Source organism: Abramis brama (genome assembly GCF_963993115.1).
Source record: "Abramis brama genome assembly, chromosome: 1".
Lineage (NCBI taxonomy): Eukaryota > Metazoa > Chordata > Actinopteri > Cypriniformes > Leuciscidae > Abramis > Abramis brama.
The window spans coordinates 20,177,344-20,200,277 of NC_139963.1; the positions used below are offsets into that span (position 1 = coordinate 20,177,344).

General features: G+C 36.2%; 1 protein-coding gene across 1 annotated transcript; it reads left to right on the top strand.

Moving 5' to 3' along the window:
• The first annotated feature begins 297 nt into the window (after positions 1–297).
• On the top strand, positions 298–22,226 carry il12rb2l (interleukin 12 receptor, beta 2a, like). Its single transcript, XM_084129858.1, has 15 exons — positions 298–709; positions 1,166–1,441; positions 2,648–2,786; positions 2,978–3,129; positions 4,998–5,143; positions 9,479–9,623; positions 14,145–14,221; positions 14,345–14,591; positions 16,586–16,774; positions 17,122–17,223; positions 17,683–17,814; positions 20,034–20,177; positions 20,390–20,468; positions 21,115–21,184; positions 21,289–22,226. Exons 1-15 carry the CDS (start codon positions 646–648, stop codon positions 21,664–21,666), a joined length of 2,340 nt encoding a protein of 779 aa, XP_083985984.1. The 5' UTR covers positions 298–645; the 3' UTR covers positions 21,667–22,226.
• Positions 22,227–22,934: the final 708 nt, after the last annotated feature.

The following is a 22,934-nucleotide window of genomic DNA, read 5'->3' on the forward strand; positions in this document are numbered from 1 at the left end:
ACTGAAGGAATCCAGTAGCTCCTCACTGCAGCACACGAGATCAAGTTCATGTAACGGAAGGAACCAAAGGAAGTTTTTTTTTAATTTTTTTATTGAACACCAAGAACGTAACAAAAACAGAATATACATCTACAATGGCATTGAGAAATACAGATAAAATGAGTTTTAAGCAAGGCACATGTCAGTAAAAATGAACCAAAGGAACGTGCAGAGTATTTTCCCCCGTGATCTGATTGGTCAACGGTTTTGCGTAGTAGTGACGATGTGGGCTTGCCTCGTGCCGCCGCGAGCTCACGTACAGGCGTGGATTGTACAGCGAGTTCACTGACTTCGAGGTTGTCGGAAGAAGGACGAGCACAGCGAGTGCAACTAAAGCGACGGAAAACTTTAGCTGTAACAAACATAAGGGAACAATACAACAAGAAATAGAAAATGCTCGTTCCAGGCTGTAGAGAATGGCGTTATTAAGTGATTACTTTTAAGTGGACCGGCTGAAGAACTTTCATGTGCTCCTTAATGCTGTCAGCGATGTCACTTAGCAGCGAAACAAACAAATGCCTGGACTTCCCGTAAACGTGCTATTACTCGGTTAACGGAACGTTGCGTAATACCGGACTTTTTTTGCGTGCGCGGATGCCGTGAGCGATGGCATGGCAGAATGTAAAATTAAATTTTCTTATGCTACTTCACATGTGGATATGCTCTCAAGGTGAGCAAAACATTTTGTGTGTGTGTGTGTGGAATATTTTATTCTATCATAAATTCTGTGACTATTATGCTTTTTTCGGGAAATGAATATAATAAAATATGTATTTTATATCTTAATATATAATAAAATATAGCACACCTTTCACAAAAATAAGTTTTTAAATGATGAAACATCACAGTTTCAGACATAACAGTACTAATAGCAAAATACCTTACAAAAGTGAAGCTCTAGCAGCATTAGTTGACATCTATTCCAGTAACATTTATACATTAAGTGTCCAAATACTTTTTAGGCAACTTTAACTTTATACAAATTTGTTTTTAATCAGTTTTCACATACATTAAATATTCAAATCATGTCAAAAATATGCATGTTTTTTGTGGAACTGAGTGCAAGTCTGCATCTTTGCTCCCAGTCTGTTCTTGTTGCCTTTCATTGTCTTCTTTATTTATTCAGCCTCTTTTGAAGTGGATGTAAACTGCTGGTGGAATCAAGCTCATCCTGTTGGACACAATGTGTCCGTTGTGTGCCACACGAGTGAACGGGGAAGAGCAAAAAGTTGTGATCTCTTCCAGCTTTATGTTATCACGCCGGGGCATCTGTTACCCAGCATATGTGTCAGTACCAAAGAAACCTTCAACTTCTCTATCGCAAGAGAACATACAGGAGATATTCGCTGCGTGTGCAATGGAAAAACAGACGATACCTGCAATGTAACAGTAAGAGGAGGCTGTGAGTATAACAGAATTGATCATTTATCAACAATGACTTCATTACTGAATCTGGGAATGTTCTGGGTTTCATAAGTTTTATGTACAAGTGTCTATGTTCACATGACACACACACACACACACACACACACACACACACACACACACACACACAAGGATCCCTGAAGGGAATTGTTTACAAAGAAAAACTAAGTAATTATACACAGGATTTTGTTACTCATAACCATAAAATGTAAAGCAGAACCTTACAGCCAAAATAACACACATTAATGAACCGAAATAGGGATGCATGATATATCAGCCACCACATCGGTATTGCCGATATATGATCATTTTTATTATTCTCATTATCGGCCCAATACGAAAATTTGCCTGATATATTAAAGCTGATAAAGAATGGATTATTCCCTTCAGTTGAGACACTTCAGATGCACACTGTTTTCCATAATGGTTTTGAATTGCTTGAAATATGATTGGTATCACCTCAAAAATAGGAAAGTCTGTCATATAGGCTACATAAAATTATAATGAGAACATTATAATTGTGTGCTTGGGACATGGTAATGGTGAGGCTTTTGTTTTTGTAATCTGGCTCTCAAAAAATGATATAAAAATGTAGATTTATCGGCCAAGATATCGGTTATCGGCTTTCAGATATAAAGAATTATCGGTTAACAGTATCGGGCAAAATTTTCATATCAGTGCAAATACAAGATGCATATTTTTTGTTTCTAAGCTCTCTAGGATGTCTTGCCCCATTGGCTTCCATTGTAAGTGCATTACTGAAAGTTGTGTTGCTGTAGCTCAACCAGTAGAGCATGGGTTAAAATCCCAGGGAATGCATGAACTGATAAAATGTATACCTTAAATGCAATTTAAGTAGTTTTGGATACAAGCATTAGCCAAATGTGTAACTGTAAATAATTTTATTTGGTAACAGAGCTTAATCTGAATTGAGTCTGGAACATTCTTTGAGAAATGCTTGTGTTTAAATGATGTCCAAAATTAGACAAGGAGGGGAAGTGTGTGAACACTGGCAGCTTACTTTTGCAGATTTACACATGTGACTTCCTGTTTTCTCAGTCTTGAAATTAAAGGTGCAGCTCTTTGTGTTGGCTATTATGGCTTTGTTTGTTTTTATTTCCCTTCTCTTTACCTATACGTTACTTGTTGGCTTTCCTCAAGAATAGTTTTCCATCTTTTACAGATCCACCCTCTTCCCCATCCCGCCCTAATTGTGCGATTGAAGACTCGAATGAAGAAGACATTCACTGCTCCTGGACGAAATCCAATGAGACAATGATTCCAACCATTTACACTCTTCACTGGAAAGATGGTGTGACAAGGTGTGACAGTGTTCACTTACTAATAAGAAGTCAAAACTTTGTCAAATCAGAAGTCAAACCTCCTAAGTCCAATCGCAAATGACTAATAATTCAAATTAAATATCTAAACTTCATATCATAACTTCATAATCAACATATTTAAACTTCAAATATAAAAGATTAACTTGAACCTTTTTTGTGTTTATATTCAGGAACATTACCTCAAGGGAGAGCGATCAAGAGAATGTGGTCATAAGCCGAAAGGAGTATATAAAAAGCACTTACATTACAGCATGGGTCACTGCCAAAAATGTGTTGGGTTCTGCACAATCTGAAGAGTCTGTCTTCAACACAGGCCATATCAGTAAGTCATGTTTACTCTATTGTAAACCATTTCTCTGAACCATGTGCATGTGCATTTATTGGCTGCATTTGAAGCACAGTAGTCAATTTTCCCGATAATGCTTTATCTGTAGAGTGATAAAGGGATCCTCCATAGGGAGAGACGAGGATCCCTTTACCACTCTACAGATAAAGCGTTGTCGGGAAAATTCGTTTCGCGTACCTACCCCGAAGTGACAAAATAAAATAAAATTCTGTATCAAAATTTATAAGGAAAGACCAGTACTTTGTTTAGGCTTGGTTTGTAGGGAATTACAAACCTGCGCACATATATTCAAACGCTGTGTAGAGAGGATGGTGTCGTCTTAGCGGCCCCTAATTTAATAACAAATGATTGTTGCGACGGAAGCGAATCAATCAAAACTAACTTTAGCTGGAAAATAACTTTATTAAAGAACCGCTATAAAGCCAAAACAATCTCTGTTACCTTAAATTATACGTTTATCTCTGTAAAGCTGCTTTGAAACAGTCTACATTGTTAAAAGCGCTATATAAATGAAGATGACTTGACTTGACTAGTCAGTATACACACTATTCTGATGATGATTATTATTAATAAATGTTTAAAAAAAAGAGCCAGAGTCTCTCTCTTCTCCCTCGATATACAGTACTAATCAAAGTGCTTTTTTAAAGAAATCTGCACAACCATTTTCAACATTAATAATAATAAATGTTTATTGAGCATCAAATCAGCATATCAGATAGCCTGGGTTTCCCCATGCTGCCTTGCTACATATCAGAATGATTTCTGAAGGATCATGTGACACTGAAGACTGGAGTAGCCTAATGCTGTAAATCACAGCTTTGATCACACAAATAAAGTTATTTTAACAGTATTTTATAATATTTTAAGTTTTGATCAAATAGACAACGTCTACATTTATGTGGATACATTTGAAAATGGCGTTTTAACTAACGTTAAAAAAGCTTAAGTCATCTTATTGTGCATGTGTAAATTATAATAAAAGCTCACTGAAATGATACAGCGGGACCAGACATAATAAAGTTCTCAGGCTATTCTTCTGACACGATCGCTTTATTAGCAAAATCTCTCACCACTTCTAGTGTGTCCAGGTCGCATTCAATCACCATTCCATGTATGGAAACGCAATTGCGCTCATGTTTTGACACAGAACAGCAATAGCAGGTACATTTTCTGTCTTCTATTTTGCAGGAACATAATTTGAAGATTGAACAAAGTAACATTTATTTTTAATACATTATGCAAAAACAAGACCAAAGCACGCATATCACTGTCAAAAATATGGTCCGGGCTGGGTGCTCGACAAAAGAAATAACAGAAAAAACAGAAAAAAGTCAGCACACCAAAGCACCAAAATTTGCACAAAATCTAATAGTGGACTCACTCCGTGTTGTTGAATTAAATTTTTTGCATATTTTGGAGCTTTGGTGTGCTGACTTTTGGTGTGCTTAAACACTATGTAAATGAACAGCAGGAACTACAATGCCAGTACACATAGATAACTATCAATATAATATATGTGACATTACTAAATATGTCATCGCAAAAATGGTGTTTTCAAATTTAGCCACTTGGGATAGTGTCTTCAAAAAGCTCTTCTCAGTGTGAATGGAAGGCCAAAACATAGAGGAAAAATATTTGTTTTCAAATGTGGTTAGTGTAGACATGGTCATAAATTGAGCCTTTATTGATCATAAGAGACTAAGAGCCCAGACTTTTGAATGGTAGTGTTGCTCAAGTTAATGAAACTTGCAGGCAAAAACTGTAAGTTTCATCACTTAGAAAAATAATGAATTTAAATGCTTAGTTCTAGCTTTAAATCTTTTCCCTGCTTTTTAATTTTTTAGTTCGTCCAGACCCCCCCGACTATATTACCCACACCTTCATGCCGCTGGTGATCTACTGGAACATGGACTGTATCAGTGTGGGCCCCTTAGACAAGACGTGTCAAGTGCAATACCGCGCACACGATTACATGCTGGACTGGATTCAGGTGAGAGGAGGAATGGAAAATCCCATTTAATTTGATTCAGTTCTCATTCACAAAATTATTATCCGATTCTGATTCAGAATATTTAAAGATTGGTGTCACTGGCTTCATTGGCATTTTCACTCAGGTGTTCAAAAGTGAGTTTCTGTAGTGAGTTAGTCCAGAAGAAAATCCATTCATCTGCAGAATCAGAGGTGTGCGTAAAGTTTAATGAAGTATAATCACATCCATTAAAACAGATGTAGATTAAAAGATGGATCTTTGGGTTTTAAGAATCAGTATTGGATTATTAAAATACAAATCTTAGTAAAACAAAAAGTGTAGATTTTAAACCAGGCCTTAGTAGGACAAACACATTTTTCACTTTGTTTGCTTTTTAATGTAAATTGATTTTTGTTATGACTGTAAGAATGCAATCAAAGATAGCTCGGTTTCACTTTATTTTGACAGTCCACTTTAGACATTCTACTAATTATAAGTTACTTTGCAAGTACATGTCTACTAACTCTCATTGATTTGCATTTAATCATTTAGCAGACGCTGTTATCCAAAGTGAGGGGAGCACTAGAAGCAATCAAACCAACAATAGGGCAACAATATGTAATACAATATGTGCAGTACGGTGTACATTTTAGGACATCCTCAGACCTCAGACATATGTAGACAAGGCATCATGCCTCAGACTAAAAGGCTTCAGTCATTGGACAAAACGGCATCGCGCCTCAGACTGAAAAGCTTCAGGTCTCAGGAAAAACAATGTCAGGTGTCAGGTCTCGTACAATTAGGCATCAGATGAAACAGCTTCAGACAAAAAGGCATCAGACGAAACGGACTCAGACTAAAAGGCATCAGACGAAACGGACTCAGACTAAAAGGCATCAGACATAAATGCATCAGACAAAACGGACTCAGACTAAAAGGCATTGGACGAAACGGACTCAGACTACAAGGCATCAGACATAAAGGCATCAGACGAAACGGACTCAGACTAAAAGGCATCAGACATAAAGGCATCAGACGAAACGGACTCAGATGGAGTTTGGAGATTCGCATTGCCCCGCCCCATATGACATCACATGTACGCGGTTCATAGCTCGAAAGAACGCTTTAACTCCACGATAGTTTGCCAACATACAAACTAGCAAGTTGAAATATGGCATCTAAGTTTTTAAATGTGCAAATAAAACTTGCGAAATGCATGTTCTCTTCTGTAAAAAACATAATTAGTGTAACATTTCATTAAAGCATATATATATATATATATATATATATGCTTTAATTAAATGTTACACTGTTTTAACATTTAATTAAAGCATATAATATATACATAGCTATATATATATATATATATATATATATACTGTATACAGTACAGGCCAAAATTTTTGAAACTATACAATTTTTTTTTTTTAACAAAAAAAGTTTTTAACCCTATACAAATATGGGATACATGCTAGGACAGAGAGAATGTTTTTGAAAGAAGATTCTTCTGCTTATCAATCCTGCATTTATTTGATAAAAAATACAGAAAAAATGTAATATTGTGATATATTATTACAATTTAAAATAATTGGTTTTCAATTTATTATACTTTAAATTATCATTTATTTCTGTGATGCAAAGCTGATTTTTCAGGATCATTACTCCAGATCCTTTAGAAATCATTCTAATATGATGATTCATTATCAAAGTTGGAAACAGTTCTGCTGCTTAATATTTTTTCATAACCTGTGATACATTTTTAGGATACTTTGATGAATAAAACGTAAAAAAATAAAAATAAAATAAGAAGCAAATGTTTTAAAAATATAAATCTTTTGTAACAACAATATACACTGGTCAGTAATTTTGGGGTCAGTAATTTTTTTCTTTCTTTTTTTGAAATAAATCAATACTTTTATTCAGCAAGGATGTGTTAAATTGATAAAAAGTGATAGTAAAGAAGCAGGGGCGGATCACCCCAGTTGGCAGCAACGAATTAAAAATTATGGCCAATTTAACTGTGATTAAATTCAGTATATATACGTCTGCCATATGTTGCCACCCCTCAAAAATTCCTGCACCCCTCTCGCCACACCATAATATTTTTCTAGATCCGCCCCTGTAAAGAAGATTTCTATTATTAGAAAATGTTGTTTTTATTTTGAATAAATGCAGTTCTTTTTAACCTTTTATTCATCAAATATATTAGGCAGCAGAACTGTTTCCAACACTCATAATAAATCAGAATATTAGAATGATTTCTAAAGGATCATGTGATAGACTGGATGTCACATGTGACACTGAAGACTGGAGTAATGATGCTGAAAATTCAGCTTTGCATCACAGAAATAAATGATAATTTAAAGTATAATAAATTGAAAACCAATTATTTTAAATTGTAATAATATATCACAATATTACATTTTGATCAAATAAATGCAGGCTTGATGAGCAGAAGAAACTTCTTTCAAAAACATTAAAAACAGTCATGTTTCCAAACTTTTGGCCTGTACTGTTTATACACTAATTATGTTGAAGAGAACATGCATTTCGCGAGGGCATGTTTTAACATTTAGCCTAATTAAAGCATATAATATACAGTATATATAGCCTATATATATATATATAGCCTATATATATATATATATATATATATATATATATATATATATATATATAATATATATATGCTTTAATTAAATGTTACACTAATTATGCTGTATGCAGAAGAGAACATGCATTTCACGAGTTTTATTTGCACGTTTAAAAAGTTAGATGACATATTCAGCTAGCTTGTATGTTGGCAAACTATCGTGAAGTAAAGCGTTCTTTTTTTCTTTTTCTTTTTTTTCTTTTATTGAATATGTATCAGATAACAAGCGGATATAAAGGACATAGAACTTCTACAGGAATTAAATTATATCAAGTATATGTAAAGCTTCACATATATAAAATAAATAAATAAATAAAAGACATACACAGAGGAAACATTATGCATCAGTGGTATTGTCAAAAATATCATCATAATATTTCAAGAATCTGTCACTTTTCTTGTTTTTAATCAACCTTAGAGACTTCAGAAATGTATCAAGTAAAGCGTTCTTTCGAGCTATGAATCGCGTACATGTGATGTCACATGGGGCGGGGCAATGCGAACCTCCAAACTCCATCTGAGTCCGTTTCGTCCGATGCCTTTTAGTCTGAGGCTGTTTCATCTGATGCCTAATTGTACGAGACCTGACACCTGACATTGTTTTTCCTGAGACCTGAAGCTTTTCAGTCTGAGGCGCGATGCCGTTTTGTCCAATGACTGAAGCCTTTTAGTCTGAGGCATGATGCCTTGTCTACATATGTCTGAGGTCTGAGGATGTCCTAAAATGTACACCGTAGTGCTGTGACAAGTACCAATTAGTCTAGGAAAGTACACCTAGCAAGTTTTTTTTATACATGAAAAAAGAAAAGGAAAAAATGGTTAATAGAAATAGAGTAGAATGTAGAGTAGAATAGAGTGTTAATGTTAATGAGTGTTCAACTAATAAATTGTTCATTTCAATGTGACTTTGTCAACTAACTCTCATTAGAGTATTAGTAGACTGTTATGGTTAGGGTTAGTTTGTATAATAAGTTGACATGTAGTTGCGAAGTTACTTATAGTCAGTAGAATGTCTGTTGGTGGAGCATCAAATTAAAGTTATAGCAGATATTAAGCCTCATGGCTGCCAACTTTCACGCATTTAGCGTGAGATTCGCACAGTTCTCAAGTTCCCACGCCACACATCCATTTTCTCACGCAGTGAAAAATCACGGAGCAAAGAGGACAGCATTAGTTGAGAGAATTTAAAAAAAATTAACATGTAGCTACTGTATCTGATATTTATCCAAATGAATCAATATTGAATCAAGATTGGAATTGACTTACATGTTTATGAATTGAAATTAAGTCAAGCACAGTAGCCTACCAGTCATCGTACCATGTAAACATAACTATTAAACTTCAAAAATCCAAGTGTTTTGACAATCACAACACTCCAAGCTAAACTCAAAAGTTGGCAGCCCTGATTACGCAGACCGTCTAATAACACTCTAATGACTGGTAGTTGAAATGTAGTTGCAAAGTTGCTTATAGTTAGTAGAATGTCTAAAGTGGACCATCATAATAGTGTTGCCAATAATTGAATAGTTTTCATAGTGTCAGAGATTTGTCAATACTAGTTGTAAGATTTAGTTCACCCAAACTCATTAGGAACACCATTGAGGGTGAGTAGCCTAAATGGTGACAGAATTAAAATTTTAGGTGGAACTGAACCTTTAATAAATTGTTCTAGTTAAACCAATTGTTGAATTTTAATTGTGCAGGAGGATGATTTCCAGTCCATGTTTCCGTTGGAGGATTCTCAGCCATTCACAGAGTACTGTTTTCTTGTTCGCTGCCACTGTGGATATGAAGAGAAAGTCATGAGTAACTGGAGTTCAGTGTTTTCAGTCAGAACGCCCCCTGCAGGTCAGAGAAAAACACACATTATCCATTCATTTAGGACATTAACCCTTTAGAACCTGAAGCTAAAATAGGTGTTTTTCACATAATTAGATTTTTTGACTGTAAAATTCTAAACAATGTGCTATCTTCATGTGCAAGGTGTCATCTTTTTCAGAAAAAAATAAGCTTTCAACAAACTACAGTTATTTACCATTATTGTGTGTGGTGAGTTTGTAAATAGAATTTAAATAGACAAAAATAAAAAAAACGAGAATAAATGTACTGATTTTTATTTAGAAAAAAAAACAGAAAAAATCATGAACGAAAGAAACTACCACTTTAAAGTTGAAAAATGAACTATTATACATACAGTGAGGAAAATAAGTATTTGAACACCCTGCTATTTTGCAAGTTCTCCCACTTGGAAATCATGGAGGGGTCTGAAATTGTCATCGTAGGTGCATTTTCACTGTGAGAGACATAATAAAAATAAAAAAAATCCAGAAATCACAATATATGATTTTTTAACTATTTATTTGTATGATACAGCTGCAAATAAGTATTTGAACCAAGCGGCAACATTCTGATCTGAAAAATGAAGCCTACCCGGAAGTGCGAAAAACTGCAATACATCGAAAATCCGCTAGAGGCAGGTCCCAAAAGGGAGCAAATGTCCATAGCCCCCATGTTAAAATGTCCGTTTTCACAGCATAAATTCATGTTTTTACAGGTTGGTCCCATGGACTTTTATTGTATTTTTCGATAGCTTCCGAGTGCCTGACAACTGTGAGGGGGGTGAATTTTTTTCTAACTCGTTAGTTTAGATCGTATTTAGATATAAAATGTATGACAATAAGGGCATGGTTAACTTTGATTGACAGCTTGATTGACAGCTGACAAGGCAGCGCCACGGAGAATGACAACATAAGAAGCGCCATTTTTTAATACAGTTGACATATAATACTACTGTTTCTGTATCATGAAATGTAGTTTTAAGAGTTTTTCAGGCGAGAATGTAGTTGTTTAAAGCTCAAATCTGTGGTTTATTTAAAGATTTATGAAGATTTTATCCAGTTGATCCAGCGATGACCGGGCGCTCGGCGCTTATGTACCCCGCCTGGAGCAACCTTTCCTCGCCTAGACGTTCGTTGGTTTGCCGCCAATGCCGCTGACTCTGGCGTCTCTGTAGTGGTTAAACATGAGATATAATGCGTCTTGTGTATATCTAATGGCCGATTTTTGGTCTCGTGAATCTATAATTTGTTCCCTGGGCAATCGTTTTGGCTGAGGGGAAGTTTCATAACTTTATAAGCTATTTAACTTTACCGTTGTATGGTTAGACTAGAGCGCTGACTTTGTATGTTTGACTGAATTGTTTGCTTTATTTGTATAGCTTCTTATAGCTTTTACTTATACTTTTATAATGGCTAATATTGATAAAACTGAAATTTAATAAAAAGAGACTGGGTTGAGTTTTGTCATTTTAAATTTTAATATAACGAAGATGATCTGTAATGTTGTTTACTGCAAAATCTGTTGTTTAGTACAAATGCACATATTGCCTGGACCATAAAATGTTTAATATTTTTATATTATATTTAAAATGAAAAGAGGCAGGTTTGTGTTTTATATTTTGTTTTTTCATAAATAGGCAAACGTTATGTGCAGTTGAATATAATCAATATGCGTTGCCTGAACCACATTTGTGTGGCTATAATGTTTAAGATTTCTTTAAATGAAAACGAAAAGAGTTAGTATGGTGTTTTATAACATATTTCGTTGCCTAAAATATACAGAGATAACCGGAGTAGCAGAGCGAGCTGAGTGACGCGCGCTGCGTCAGAAGGTGGGCGGGGTTAGGATTTCCCAAGATTTTCCAAGATGGCGCCGCCCATACCCCCCATAAACGGCTTCAAACCCGTTCTTCAGAAAGTCTATGGGTGACGTCACAGACGCTTTGTCCATATTTTTTACAGTCTATGATTTGAACACCTGAGAAAATCAATGTTAATATTTGGTACAGTAGCCTTTGTTTGCAATTACAGAGGTCAAACGTTTCCTGTAGTTTTTCACCAGGTTTGCACACACTGCAGGAGGGATTTTGGCCCACTCCTCCACACAGATCTGTTCAAACAATTCAGTCAAACATACAAAGTCAGCGCTCTAGTCTAACCATACAACGGTAAAGTTAAATAGCTTATAAAGTTATGAAGGCGCAGCCTATGCTCGTTATCAGCTGTCAATCAAGCTGTCAATCAAAGTTAACCACGCCCTTATTTGTCATAAATTTTATATCTAAATACGATCTACTAATGAGTTAGAAAAAAATTCACCCCCCTCACAGTTGTCAGGCACTCGGAACCTATCGAAAAATACAATAAAAGTCCATGGGACCAACCTGTAAAAACATGAATTTATGCTGTGAAAACGGACATTTTAACATAGGGTCTATATGGACATTTGCTCCCTTTTGGGACCTCCCTCTAGCGGATTTTCGATGTATTGCAGTTTTTCGCACTTCCGGGTAGGCTTCATTTTTCAGATTAGAATGTTGCCGCTTGGTCAGAGCCTGACTCCACCCACTGGCAATATTTTAAAAATGCTGGAAAAGGGGGGCGTGACGTTACCATTGGGGGGCGCGAGTGAAAAGCTGAGAGGGAAAATTATGTTTGGTTATTCTGGTTAATGCCAATTTTTGTATTTTGCCTTAATTGTCACTAGGGGGCGATCACAGTTTTAAAAGCTGATATAGCCTATCTTGTTTCAACTGGTAATAATACCCGCTAGCAGCTAGCAAAACTTTTCAGAGTGTAGAAAATAAGATGGATCGTTGGCTGATTTGTAAAAATATAATCGTTGATTCTATGCCTAAAATAACTGGAGCAAACACAGGTGAACCGAAATCTAACAATGACACACCGAAGCTAGAGGAGGCAGAACCTGTGGAGGCAGATCCAAGGCAGATCGAAAGACCCGTGGGAACTGTGCATAGCCTGGCGGGGGGTACAGTGGCGCCAGTGAAAGTGCGAGGGTAACGCAAGCATTCGCAGGCCCACTTAAATTCAACAAAGCGAAGGAGATATCAAGACGATTACATTCGGTATGGATTTACGTGTCTCCAGGTTGATGGGGATGCACGTCCACAATGTGTAATGTGTCCAGAGGTACTAGCAAATGACAGTTTGAAGCTGGGGAAAATGAAGAGACATTTACACACCAAACACCCAACACACATTGATAAAACAATCGTTTTTTTCCGTCGCAAGATTTGCGTGGTCAAAAGCAAGTATTGACTACACAGACTACAACAACTACCAAACTCCAGGCTGCATCTTATGAAGTTTCATACTTCATTGCAAAATCTAAGAAGCCACACACAATTGGCGAGACGCTCATTCTCCCTGCAGCAATAGCCATGTGTCAAGCAATGGATAATGAAAAAATAGAGTCAGCTTAAACAGGTCCCACTGTCAGATAACACCATTGCCCGACGAATAGATGACATGGCAAACGACATAAAGATTCAGCTTATTGATCGTATAAAAAAACCTGGAAAATTTTCCCTACAACTTGATGAATCGACAGATATATCAAATGCAGCACAGCTGCTCATATTTGTCAGATACTGCTATGAGGGGAAACTACACGAAGATATGTTATTTTGCAAGATGTGACCCATATGTATGGGGGGGCCCGAGGCAAAAAGTTTGGGAACCTCTGTCATAGGGCACCACAACTTCCAATAGGAAAATTCAACTGCAATAGCCACCATTAAACCTGAAGAGGGCAGCACTTAGACGTTTTTACACCATATATTGTAGAATTAAAACACTTTATACCCAAATGTCAAAAAAATTACTTGAATCAATGAACCGCATAATAAAGCCCCAGTCTTACCAATCATAAACTAAAAAAAGTTGTTTTAGGGTTTAGTTACCCTTTAATGCACTCATTTACTGTTTTTGAGGATGATCTTGATTCAAATTCACACAGCAGCAGAATACAGTTATCAGTGCTAAATAAATACACACGCAATTCAGTTTTAAACAAGAGTGAACACGATGTTTCGAATCCACTCTGACTCTTCACTATGGTTCAGAAGTTTGTGGTCGCTAATTTTTAAAAAATGTTTTTCTCTTATGTTCACCAAGGCTACATTTATTTGATCAAAAACAGTTAAAACAAACCGTTTCTGTTTTCTATTGTAATATTATTTAAAAATGTCATTTATTCCTGTGAGGACAAAGTTGAAAATCATTCTAATATGCTGATTTGGTGCTCAAAAAACAGTTCTTATTTATTTATTTGAAACAGATTTATATTTATCATTATAAATGTTTTTACTGTTCTTTTTACCCAACATATATATATGTATATATGTATGTATGTATGAATGTTTGAATCATTTTTAAGTTTTTTTTTAATGGTATGGTGTACAGTACATACTACTGCACAGTATGCTTTTAGTATGCTAGCGTTCCATTTTAAATCTATTATATAAAATAATCAATGACGATAATTGTCTGTAATATTCTGTCTTTTCAGCACCGGTTGGACAGCTGGATGTTTGGAGTGATTGTGCCCCTTATTCTGACTACTCCTCCTGTAACATCTATTGGAAAGTAGGCTATACTCCCATAATACATCATTCTAACGGGTTCTTGTTCAGTGGGTCGGTCACGATTCATTACATCATGAATGAGCTGTAGAAATTTGACTGTCTGACATTATTTCCTGTCTCTCAGGAAATGCCCCTGTCTCAGGCTAGAGGGAACATTAGCAACTATATTGTGACACTGAAGCTTAAAAATGGAACTGAGATCAAGCAGGTTACCAGGCAGCAGAGTGACACAGGAAGTAAGCACTGCACCAAGAAGAACTGCCTGCAGCTTATGCGTTTCCCTCTCAAGATTGGTGTTGTGGGAGTTTTTGTGTCAGCCAACACCTCACTGGGCACGTCCGTCCCCACATTCATGCCGTTTCCTGTGAGGGGTATGTCAATGCAAAATTCTGATTCAAAGTTATATTAAGTTATGTTGAGCTTATAATTGATATTTAATTTCAAAATTATTAGTCATTTGCCATTGTCTCTCATTTTGTTCAAGTTCTACTTAAAAATGCAATATATATATATTATAATATAATATTATAATATATACATATATATACAGTTGCAATCGAAATTATTCAACCCCCATTGCAAATCAGGTTTATTGGCAAAATGACTTTCAGCTGTTTGCAATGAACAAATCAAACAAAAGTAATTGAAGTGTTGAGCCATATCAAATTTTCAAGTGGTTTCCCCAAATTTGACTGAAAATGCAACTTTTAATGACTTCTGCAGTTTCAAAATTATTCAACCCCCTGAATAGAATCCCTCACAGCAGCACAAATCTGCAAAAAAGGTGATGTCTCAAGCACACCTGAGCTACACAATCAAGGGCTTCATTAGTTGCACCAGGTGTGCTTGAGCTAGAACACATGAAATATCTGAACTGGTTAGGTTTGTTGAGTGTGACGTTTGACTGCAAGTTAGAAATATGGCCAAAAGAAGTCAAAAGAATGGTCCAAAAAGTTAAGAGAATATATAATTGCCCTTCACAAACAAGGAACAGAATACAAAAAGATAGCGAAGGCACTAAATGTTCCTAGCGATGCAGTTGAAAGCATAGTTTGCAAGTTCAAAGTTAAAGGAACAGTGGTTAAACTACCTGGACAGGGCAGAAAAACGCAGCTATCCAATGGCTGCAACCAGATTGCTGAGAAGGCAGGTTCAGAAAAACCCTAGAGTGACAGCAAAAGACCTGCAGCAAGATGTACTAAACTCATGCGGTTTCCATGCCAGAATTCCAAGACATACACCACTACTGACCCAAAAGCGCAATAAAAGTCTGCTCCAATATGCTCAGAATCACATAAATAAGCCACAGAAGTTTTGGGATTCTGTTCTGTGGACCGATAAAACAAAACTGGATCTTTACTGGAAACCTGCAGCGTGTGGAGGGCAAGATGGATTTATTGAAGTATCATGAAATCCTAGGATAAAACGTCATGTCGTCAGTGAGGAAGCTGAAGCTTCGGCGTCATTGGATCTTCCAACAGGACAATGATCCCAAGCATACCTTAAATTCCACCAAGGCTTGGTTGCAGAAGAAGTCTTGGAAGATTCTACAGTGGCCATCACAGTCACCTGACTTGAACCCATCTCTAGTGGAATTTGAAGAAGGCGGTTGCAGCACGCAAACCCAAGAATATTACTAACTGGAGGCCATTGCTCATGAGGAATAGGCTAAGATTCCTCAGAAACGCGGCCAGAAGCTGGTGTCTGGTTATACATCTCGTTTGCAGCAGATCATAAAAGCAAAAGTGTGTTCTACCAAGTACTAAAGATGCTTGCCATGAAGGGGTTGAATCATTTTGAGACTGCAGAAGTCATTAAAAGTTGCATTTTCTATTGAATTTGGGGAAACCACTTGAAACATTTGTTGTGTTGAGCTATTTCATTTACTTTTGTTTGATTTGTTCATTGCAAACAGTTGAAAGTCTGTAAATGTTGCCATTAAACCTGATTTGCAATGGGGGTTGTAATAATTTTGATTGCAACTGTGTATATATATATATATATATATATATATATATATATCTTTTTTTTTTTTTTTTTATAATAAAATGCAATATACACTACCTTTAAAAAAGATAGTAAGATGTTTTTGAAAGAAATAACACTTTTATTCAGCAAGGACACATTTAATTGATTCAGCATTGAAAGTACAGGAATAAATTATATTTGAAAACAAACATTAAAATAGAAAACAGCTATTTTAAATTGCAATAATATTTCACAATGATACTGTTATTACTGTATTTTTAATAAAATGAATGCAGCCTTGCTGAGCATGAGAGACTTCTTTTTAAAAAATCTTGCCAATCCCAAACCTTTGAATGGTAGTGTAAAATTACATTTCTATGATATTTATGCCCTGCAGGACAGACAACACCTGAGGTGTATCTGAGTGTAATGGGTGAGAAACAGACACTGCGGATCTCATGGTCTGTACACCCACAGTTCTCTGACAGTGTCCTGGAGTATGTTGTCCAGTACGTGTCAGTACCTCGCTGTCCGTGCCTGAGCTGGGTCAGAGTAAACAGAACCAAGACATCTGTCACAATCACAGGTGTGTGTGTGTGTACAGGTTTTAGCTATACTTGTGAGGGCCAAATGTCCTCAGTGAAATATTATTACAACTGACTAGTGAGGACTGGTGGTCCTCACTAGTAAAAAGGATAAAAAAAATCTGCCAATTTTTTTTCTTTAAATCTAGTGTTTTGCACATGTTTCTGTAATGGGTAGGTTTAGGGGGGTTGCTTTAGGCCATAGAAAATATCATTAACCTAATGTAAAATCAATGCAGGTCTATGCAGTGTCTTCACTAATATAGTGAAACAAGTGGATTTGTGAAAGAGAGAAAGCTGTAATTTGTTCCGACCCTAACATTGATTTCACGTTTGTCTCCATCCAAAGGTGACTTCAGGAACTACACAGCATATAATGTGTCACTGTATGCTGTCTTCAACAACCACAGCACTTTCCTCAAGTCAGCGATTGCATACACACTTCAAGGAGGTATGACATCCCTTAAATTACTGACTGCACTTTTGGTTGTTTTATTAACAACAGACCAAAGTCCACAAGACATCAAATAAAATCTGGCTTTTCCGTTTTAATTGCAAATTGTCCAATACGACAGAGAGCCAAAATTCAGAAAAATAACATGGATATTACAATTAAGTAGCAGTGTGTATTTACAAACATACACCCCTGATTAACAGTTTTAATATTAAGCTTATTTGTCAAAAGACACATCCACTGTAGAAGTATATTGCATTGTCAATAATTAGTTTGAATAGTGTAACAATTCCATTCACTTAGATTGATTTCAAAAAAGTGTAATGCATTCCATTCATAAAACATTTTCTCACTTTGAGTTAGTTGTGGCAGTTTTAGGGCACAAAGTATCCTGTAATCAGATTTGCTAGTCATCAAGCCTTCATATTGGTATCATCTCTTTATCTCCCTGCCCAGTTCCTCCTGAAGTCCCACAATTCCTTGTGAAGATCGTCTCTCACTCTTCTGTCATTCTGATGTGGAGCCCTATCCCTGTGCATGAGAGCAAAGGTGTCATCCTGCATTACTTGGTGGGCATCAATGAGTCAGGTAATCCATTATCTCTCCTTTAATGTAAATCTTAAGCTCGGGACAATCCAAACTAATGTAGGGCCGTTTTTGAGCGTCTAGGGCTTCGTTTTTTCAGTGTGTTCTGCACCGTTGGCTCTAGCCAGGTGCCGTCTGGGTTTCTTTGACCGATTCAGCATGTTGATTGAACAGCTAACCAACTCTGATTGGCTGTTCAGCTTATCAAATGAGAAAAGTGAAGAAAGCGAGCAAAGAGGTCAAGACGGTACAGACAGAAGGCTGTTATAATTTTACATCATCTTACCTGAGCGTTCGAATGCATGAATATTTTCATAATGGAATGAAGAAAGTGATCAGTGTGATTGATATTTCAAAATGGTAAACAAGCGCTGCTTTGTTTACGGTTTGTATATCTGCAGTCCTAGTCTCGGTTTCCCTTTTTGAATGATGAAAATAGACTATTGATACCCGTTGATATAGTCAGGTATTTCCTCACATGCAGGAGCAGAACACACGTGCAAGTTGAAATTCGCCTTTAGTCCTTTTGGTGTGTTCAAGCGCAGCTTTTTGGCCGAAACGCAGCTGATGAGAGGCGACAACACAGTCAGCTTTAATCGCTGCTAGTCCTTTGACGTCGGCTTAGTGTGTCCCGGGCTTAAGAAAGTAATGCTTAGTACTTTCATTATATTGTAGACCCTGAGTTTCTATTATTTGACCAACATTGCAACATGAAATATTAATACTTAGACTACCAAGTTTGGGGTCAGTAAGATTTTATTTTTATTTTTTTGAGAGAGAGAAATGCTTTTATTTATTGACCAAAAGTGACCATAAAGACAATTTTAATGTTACAAAAAGAATTATTTTTCTAATAAATGCTGTTCTTTTGAACTTTCTATTCATCAAAGAATCCTAGAATAAAATGTTTCACGGTTTCGACAAAAATATTAAGCGGCACAACTGTCTTAAACATTGATAATAATAAGAAATGTTTCTTGAGCATCAAATCAGCATATTACAATGATTTTTGAAGGATCATGTGACACTGAAGACTGGAGTAATGATGCTGAAAATTCAGCTTTACCATCATAGGAATAAATAATTATTTATTTTAAATTGTAATAATACTTAACAGCATTACTGTTTTACTGTATTTTTGATCAAATAAATCAGGGGTATTCAATTCAGTTCAGTCTCTATATTTCTTTCCCAGCAGAGGTCCGGACAATACTTTAGTAATACCGCAGCCATAGTACTGTAAAAGAATAAGTCCTAAACACTCAAAATATTCATAAAAGATGGGAATCTTGGGCCCCAAGAGCCAAAGCATAGATGTATAAGAATGTTTACCACTATTTACCAAAAAATATATATTTCTCTCAACTGGATATGGATATAAAAAAGGTCAGATGTTTTATCCGGCTATTATTTATTTATTTATTTATTTATTTCACATTTAAACCATGTATGGCAGTGGCACATAGAAGGCCTTGGGACTAAGAAAGCGGGGGGTGCAGTGTTTACCTCTTAAGGAAAGAATGGACCATTTTTATATTTTGCTCAAGTAGGTAATAAACTTCTAAAACAAACAAACTAATAATGAGAACTCTCATCATGGGCACAAAACAAAGTTAACTAGTCATTTCAAAGTTTTTTGTCTTCCCTTGCCATCTCTAAATAATTTTCCAGTTTATAACATTATTTTTTATGAAATGCTTTTAATAACACTAAATGTAAAAAATAATTGTAATTACTGCATTCTCATTTGATTTTCTGCAGCGTTTTAGCAAAAGTATCTATTTTGCTGCTCACCGTGTTTCTGCTACTGTTGTTAAAATAGCCACGTCATCTGCAGCTTTAATGTCTTTATCGGGAGAGAGAAGCGACGCGCACGGAACGGAAAGAGCTTGAATGAAGCGAGTTTGGCTCTAGATAAAAATATTAGTGGATATAGCGCTGAAATAAATGACCCTGGGCGCTTTTGGTGTGAACAGCTCCATTGTTTTGACACACTGCTCACTTTAAACTGTTGAAACGGTAAAATGGCCCGGTACAAATATGTACTTGGTTCCATCTGGACCGCGGGACATAATTTTACTGGGCCCTTTCACCATTTCTACAGGTCCACCATTTGAATACCACTGAAATAAATGTAGCCTTGGTGAGCAGAAGAGACTTCTTTAAAAAAAAAAAACGTTTTAACAGTAGAGTATATCTTTGTCTTCTGGCCTCTTTAACAGGGTATAACGTGAGCAGTGACAGGACCAGCATGCATCTGTCAGACCTGCAGCCGTCCCGGCAGTACCAGGCCTGGGTGAGCGCTGTGAGCGCTGCTGGTGAAGGCGTGAGGAGCATCACCACTTTCTCCACCCCTAAAGAAAAGAGTAAGATGAGCTGTTTCTTTCTTCCTTCCTTCCTTCCTTCCTTCCTTCCTTCCTTCCTTCCTTCCTTCCTTCCTTCCTTCCTTCCTTCCTTTGGGGTTTACATTGCATGCATTGTCCAAAATACTAAGAGGTCTTTGTTTGCATACAGTATGTAGTTCAAAAATTCAACATCAGGTAGTTAACCAGTCATTTCTTTCCATCTCATCTCCTAGGTTATTTTTCTTCAATACTGATGGCTGTATTCATACCATTGTCTTTCCTGATATTAGTCATTGCTTTTAAATGGGTATTGTGAGTATTACCTTTCATTATAATTCCATCATACAATATATTGCCAAAAGTATATGGATGCCCCCTTCTAAATAGTGAGCTTGACTAGTCTAGTCATTTCTGTGAGGATAAATCTTGACCTTAATCTTAATCTTCTACACTTAATGAGCAGGTTCGGGGAATCCACATAATTTTGGCCCTGTTGTGAATTGCATTCCATTCAATTATCAGATAAAAATTATTCCAACTACAGTAGTCAACATTTGAAGTGGATCAAAACAAAACCTTTCATCAAAGTTATACATGAATTTTGAACAATACCTGTTCTTGACTTAGGAGAACTTTGATGAACTTTTTTGATCCACTTCAAATATTGACTACTGTATATCATCCTATTATTTACCATTGCCATGCCAAGCTATCCATTGTATGAAGCGCTATATAAATAAACGTGCCGTGACTTTGCTGGAGTGCCGAATTGCAAAGCTCATGCAAACATACCCACATCGCTATGATCAGATGCTTTCTTAACTGGTGTTTTAGAATTGTAAAAAATAGTACATCTTTTTTTCACCCCTAAGCAAAGAATACAAAAAGAACTATATTAGGTCCTCAACTGGTAAATTAGACGCACTTTGGTAAATTAATATCTGCTGTCTTGGTACAGGTTACGTTACTGTTCCCAGAAGATCCCAGATCCATTAAACAGTAAATCATTTAAACATATGAACTTTCAGGTAAGAATCTAAAGTTTTATAAAGCTATATGAAAGAGATTGTCACCCTTATAAATATGGTAGAATATTTGTTCTTCTAAACTGTGATCTTGGCTTTTCTTCCAGCATGCATGGCCATGGCTCTGTTCTCCGTCGGAAACGCCTCTGAAGATCTGTGAGCTGGAGATCGTGGAGAACCTGCATCCCAACACACCTTCCTCTCCCTCGGAGAATGAACTGGAGAAGATTTTAATCGATGTGGAACCCCAACATTTCCAGGTGCCAGATGGACTGGGCAGAATAAATGTAGGTGGGGAGAAGTGGTTGGAAGACTCTAAGGAATCAAACAGACCAAACATTTCAAAGCAGGACAGCTGGAGAAAAGAGTACAGTGAGATGGTTGATACTGATGAAGAGGAAGGCGCTGGTGGTGAAGAGTGGTGGGACCAGCAACTTGTCTCGGACTATGAAAGACATTTTATGCCGTCCGTTGAGGTGAATTAACTCTGCCATTTCATATTTCATGACGTTTGATCTGTACTGTAGTGCCTTAAATAGAACAATCAGAAATGTCGATTGTTTTACTGAAGAACAACATGTATTGTACTTTATACTTGCACTGAAAAGAGTATTAAGACATGTTATTCATGAAACTCCAAATGTGTCTGTGGGAGAGATCTTGCAGAGCTATGCACAGATTTTTCCAGATTAGCTGCGCTGTTTACAGTTGATGTACAAGTTTTGCTGCCTTAGCGTAATCAAATGGCATAAGGATTGTTTTCAAACGGGTTTCCAGTTCCTGCCACAAACTAATGCCATTGGTTGAGCCAATGTTAGGCTGTTCGGAACAGACCTCAGATCCACAGTCCCATGTGGTTTACACTTTTCAGGGAATTCAGACTACAAATGTCTTATAGTCTCTGCTCATTAAACCTTGTTGGAAAAAGGTATTTCAACATTGAAAACATTGCATTTATGATACGAATGAGACTATTACTGGAAATTATCTTGAATTGAATGTAGATAATTGAATGTTTTTGTACATAATAAATCTTTTTTATGGATGTGCTTCTGTAAGACTGTATTTTGTAATCATTTGTTTGACATGATGTTAGGTTTGCATGTAAACACAGGAGTAGTCACGATTATTAGTCTGTGATGTAGTTTACCTATATTTTGGAAGACTTTTTATTCCTGAGAGTAAAAAATAAAAAGACAAATAACTTTATTTCTAAGCTTAATTGCAGCTTTATATGTCACAAATTATGTTTATTTAAAAAATAAAATAATTTTTTTTTTTTTTTTTACTCTGAGACAAAAACAGGCTTCCATACCATATAGCTTTTTGAGGAATATCAGCCCAGAGCCGGGATGCTTATATGCACAAACATTTTTTAAGACACGTCAACTCAAACTTCTAGCCCCCTAACCCCTAAAATAAAATGACTATTACAATAGTGCCAGTCCTGTAAACACTTGTTTGTCTATATTTGACAATCAAATGGAAGAAAGGTTGAGGATTGGGATTATAAAGTAGATCCATTTAAATAACAGAATTGTTCATATTTTTGTAAGAGGTCTCTTATGTTCACCAAGGTAGCACTTTTAATTAAAAATTACATAAAATACAGTCAAACAGTAATTTAAAATAACTATTTTCTATTTTACTATATTGTAAAATGTCCTTATTCTTGTGATTTAAAGCTGATTTTCCGCATCATTACTCCAGTCTTCAGTGTCACATGATCCTTCAGGTTCTCAAGAAACATTTA

What these genes read in the sequence shown, in the direction of transcription:
- il12rb2l (XM_084129858.1), top strand. Translation starts at nt 646, where the DNA reads ATGGCATGGCAGAATGTAAAATTAAATTTTCTTATGCTACTTCACATG. An exon ending in ACATGCTGGACTGGATTCAG is followed by an intron (nt 5,144 to 9,478) that starts GTGAGAGGAGGA and finishes TTAATTGTGCAG; the next exon opens with GAGGATGATTTCCAGTCCAT. An exon ending in CCTGTAACATCTATTGGAAA is followed by an intron (nt 14,222 to 14,344) that starts GTAGGCTATACT and finishes CCTGTCTCTCAG; the next exon opens with GAAATGCCCCTGTCTCAGGC.